This window comes from Fulmarus glacialis, unplaced genomic scaffold (assembly GCF_000690835.1).
Source record: "Fulmarus glacialis isolate BGI_N327 unplaced genomic scaffold, ASM69083v1 scaffold20551, whole genome shotgun sequence".
NCBI classification, from domain to species: Eukaryota; Metazoa; Chordata; class Aves; order Procellariiformes; family Procellariidae; genus Fulmarus; species Fulmarus glacialis.
Genome location: NW_009193657.1, coordinates 9,629 through 13,039, shown reverse-complemented (window position 1 = coordinate 13,039; position 3,411 = coordinate 9,629). Strand labels below are relative to the sequence as shown.

Below are 3,411 nucleotides of genomic sequence, written 5' to 3'. Positions count from 1 at the left end.
CAGCAGGAAACAAAAGGAAGGAGCTAAAAAGCCCAGCAGAAAACTGATGTTAAGTTTGGTATGTGACTGAGACAAGGAACTAAATGCACCCAGATCTGCACCAACGCGGCTCGCTCCTGGCCCTAAGCCCTTTGTAGAAGACAGGGCGGAACAAGGACCTCTCCCTCTCCAAATCCAGTCTCCCATTGCTGCAGTAACCTGGCATCATCAAAGCCAAGCAAGTTTCACAAGAGCTGCCAAGCAGCTTATGCCCAGGAACTATCTCCCAGCTCCCCAAGACTATTTCTTCTCTTCATAGCTAAGGGTAGATAAGATTTCCGATAGGAAACCTGCTTAAGAGCAAGTCCACCTTTCTCCAGATTTATCTAAATATGAGTTTTATCAGAAAACGCAGAGAACAGCCAAAGCAATCCTTAAGAGTTTTGAAGTACAGCCAGGAGCCTTCCTGCCTTGCCTTTTTTTGCCTTGCTTGAGAAAGGCAAATTACTGATTTGGGCCACACGGTGGGGTAAGGCAGAACTGCAGCCTGGCTCTTCCGCCCGGATTTCTGCATTGCGAAGTGAACGGCTCAGAAGGAACGTGAGGGGAGAAAAATGCACTTTGGGACTAAGTCCCCTCACCTGGGGACCTCCCAGAATCCAGCTGAACTTCCCGCACAGCCTCCGAGGACCCACCATAAGCAAGATGGAAAGCTACACTCACCCCATGCTGCCTGAGAGTTGTTACTTACACTGACTGTATTTTGGGGAGGTCTGGGACTTCCTCCTTTTTCTTGCGGAATAAGAACCAGTAAGTAAAAAGCCCGGTGATGAGCGAGATGAGAAACACGTCCGTCATGCTGAAGAGAGAGTCTTGCTGTGCAATGTTGTCGGGAGGGGAGATATTCGGTTCCATGCCGGCATCCCCCATGATGGTCAGAGGCACTGTAGGCGAGGAAAAACAGATGAACACCAGCAGTCACATACTACCACAGAAAACCAGAAGGGCATTAAGGGACGGTAAGAGCATGCTTTTCCATACGTTTACTCCTAGGAGCACAAGGCAGCCCAACAACTTTTTGGAGAGAGGCTCTGCACCATAATACTGCAGGATCCTTTTGCGTCCCAAGGTATCTCACTGTCCCACCAAGCTTTTACCTTCCCGTTGCATCCATGCTGATCCACCAGAAGTGACTTCTGCTCCCCCTCCGCCAGCACCATTGGAGCAGCCCCACATTCCAGCCAGGGAGCCCAACCTGGCTCCTACTAACGCCCCAGCAAAACTCAACAGGTACTCATGGCCAGCCTTTACTAAAGTCCTTACTCACCACGGAGCCCATGGGGTGTTAGCGGGGGAAGACCCCACTCTTCCAGTCACCCCACAGATCTGGGGCTTTCTCCCTCCTTTCCACAAGGTGACACAATGCCCCAGACCTACTGCTGTGCTTATAAACTGCAGAGCAGGACTGTGGCATGGTACTTCTGTGAGCATCCCCACACTAGGTCGTTACAACACAAATGATTAATAGTTCTGATTTACTATCCACCTCCGCATGCAGATTGGATTTACTATCCACCTCTTTCTGGGCCTCTGGTTTCCCAGTCCCCTCCACTATCTTCCCCAGCTTAACTTCCACCTCCTTGAATTACTCCCTTCCACTTGCCAAGGCAGAGTTTAAGAGGCTTGTGACTTGCCCATGGCTGTACCCATAGTCCGCAGTAGCACAAGGATGGGCACCCAGCCCTCAAGTCCCTGACTAGCCGTACGGCCCCTGTCCTTCCCCTGTGGAGCCACCCATCACTCCCTCCCTCCTGCTGCTCTGCCAAAGCTCTGAACTTCTCTGACCTTAGTCCAGATCACAAGATTATCTTCCCAACATACAAGGACACACTCTGTCCAAGCAAACAGATAATTAATTCAAAACTTGATTTGTAAGGGCAAAGTGACTCTCTTCTTGTACTGGGGCATCCTGCCAACCCAGGAGACCATGGACATTTTAACTTGCACACAGAAAAGTGACTCAGAGTCATGGGGGTGCCAATGGAGAGAAAGGATATGTCCCATGGCTGAGCTGTGAGGGGAGAGTTAACCTGTTCAGCAAACCTGTGCCTGCCGGAGAAAAGCTCCCAGACAGTTTTCCCGGGGGGCTGAAAGAGAAGCAGCAAACTCCAAGTTGTGCCTGAGCTGACAAATAAAAAAGACTGAATGCATTCAGGAGCTGGGAAGAAAAGGGAAGGTGATGCTTAGGGAGCACTAACAAGGGAGACCAGGTAAGGTCTTCAGCAAATAAGAACCCCTTGTTGTTACCCCACCAAAGAAAAGTCCAGCTCTGAAGAACACGAAGTACTCTGCCACAGGCCATCAGATATAAAAGGCAGCCCTGCGGAGTGCAGGGAGAAGTCCACAGCCATCTGGCAGTGATCATGGGTGGGCTCCTGGGTATTTTTGCAGCCCAATCAGCTCTCAGCCCTATGAGAAGTTTAATTCAGTGGAGAACTTGGCAAGTGACTGTACTACAAAGGGCACTAAAACACCACTGCAAAGCTTTCCATTAGGTTCCCAGAGATGACACTAGGCAGGGGGGTGGAAGAAAAATGTTAGTGATGCAACTGCAAACAAGCAAATTGCTCATTCCTCTCCGTCAGGCAGGTCACCCTGTTCTCCCTCCCTGGCAGACAGGCTTTCCATCGCTGGATCTCAGAGCCAAGCAAGAGCTGGGTGTTATTTATGTACAACTGTAGACTAAACTGTTAAGTTAAAGCCTCCACAACTGGAGCTTAGTTGCCAACAACACACAGCTCCCAGCAGGATCCCTCTCCTCCTCCGTGCTGGGTTCCAGTAAACCAGTGAGGAACAGGTCCAGCAACTGACACTGAGGAAACACACTAGTGGGGGAAACCACATTGCTGGTTTATTGCCTTCACAAGTCCTTTCCCATGGCACATAAGGCAACGACAAACCTTTGCTCAGAGGAAGCCATGAAAAAAACCCAAGGCTGATGGAGACCATGCTAAGCTGGTTTTGGGCAGGAGCTCCACCCTTTCCCTTCTGAGCACCAAATCCAGCACTCGCAGCAGCCAAGCCCTAGGAAAGCCTCCCTGCACAGAGCACAGCAGCATCCCTTGTAACAAACTGCACGTGGAGGCAAGTTTCAAGCTAGACACATCTTCGGTGGGCAGCAGCCAGCCCAGGGTGGAACGCATACAGGCTGCATATGCCTGGCCCCACAGCAATTCCCCTCCCAGCTCCAGATAGCTCAGACATGGATATTCGCCAGCTGCCCTTACACAGGGCGAGTAAATGAGTTCCTGGGCTAATCAGCAAGGCGAAGGCTACGTCTCCAGCAGCAATACATTACCATGCCCAAAGCAGCAGAGCTTCTGGCCTCCCAGAGCAGAAGGGACAAGCAGCAGCCACGAGGGGTTTAGCTTT

At 51.0% G+C, this 3,411-nt stretch overlaps 1 protein-coding gene across 1 annotated transcript in view; it reads right to left on the bottom strand.

Annotated features, from left to right (window-relative positions):
* Positions 1-909, bottom strand: part of POR (P450 (cytochrome) oxidoreductase) — a 17,573-nt gene extending 16,664 nt beyond the window's left edge. The window contains exon 1 of the mRNA XM_009587535.1: positions 731-909. Within this exon, the coding sequence (XP_009585830.1) occupies positions 731-909 (179 nt within the window). The remainder of the gene's footprint in view (positions 1-730) is intronic.
* Between the last annotated feature and the right edge of the window lie 2,502 nt (positions 910-3,411).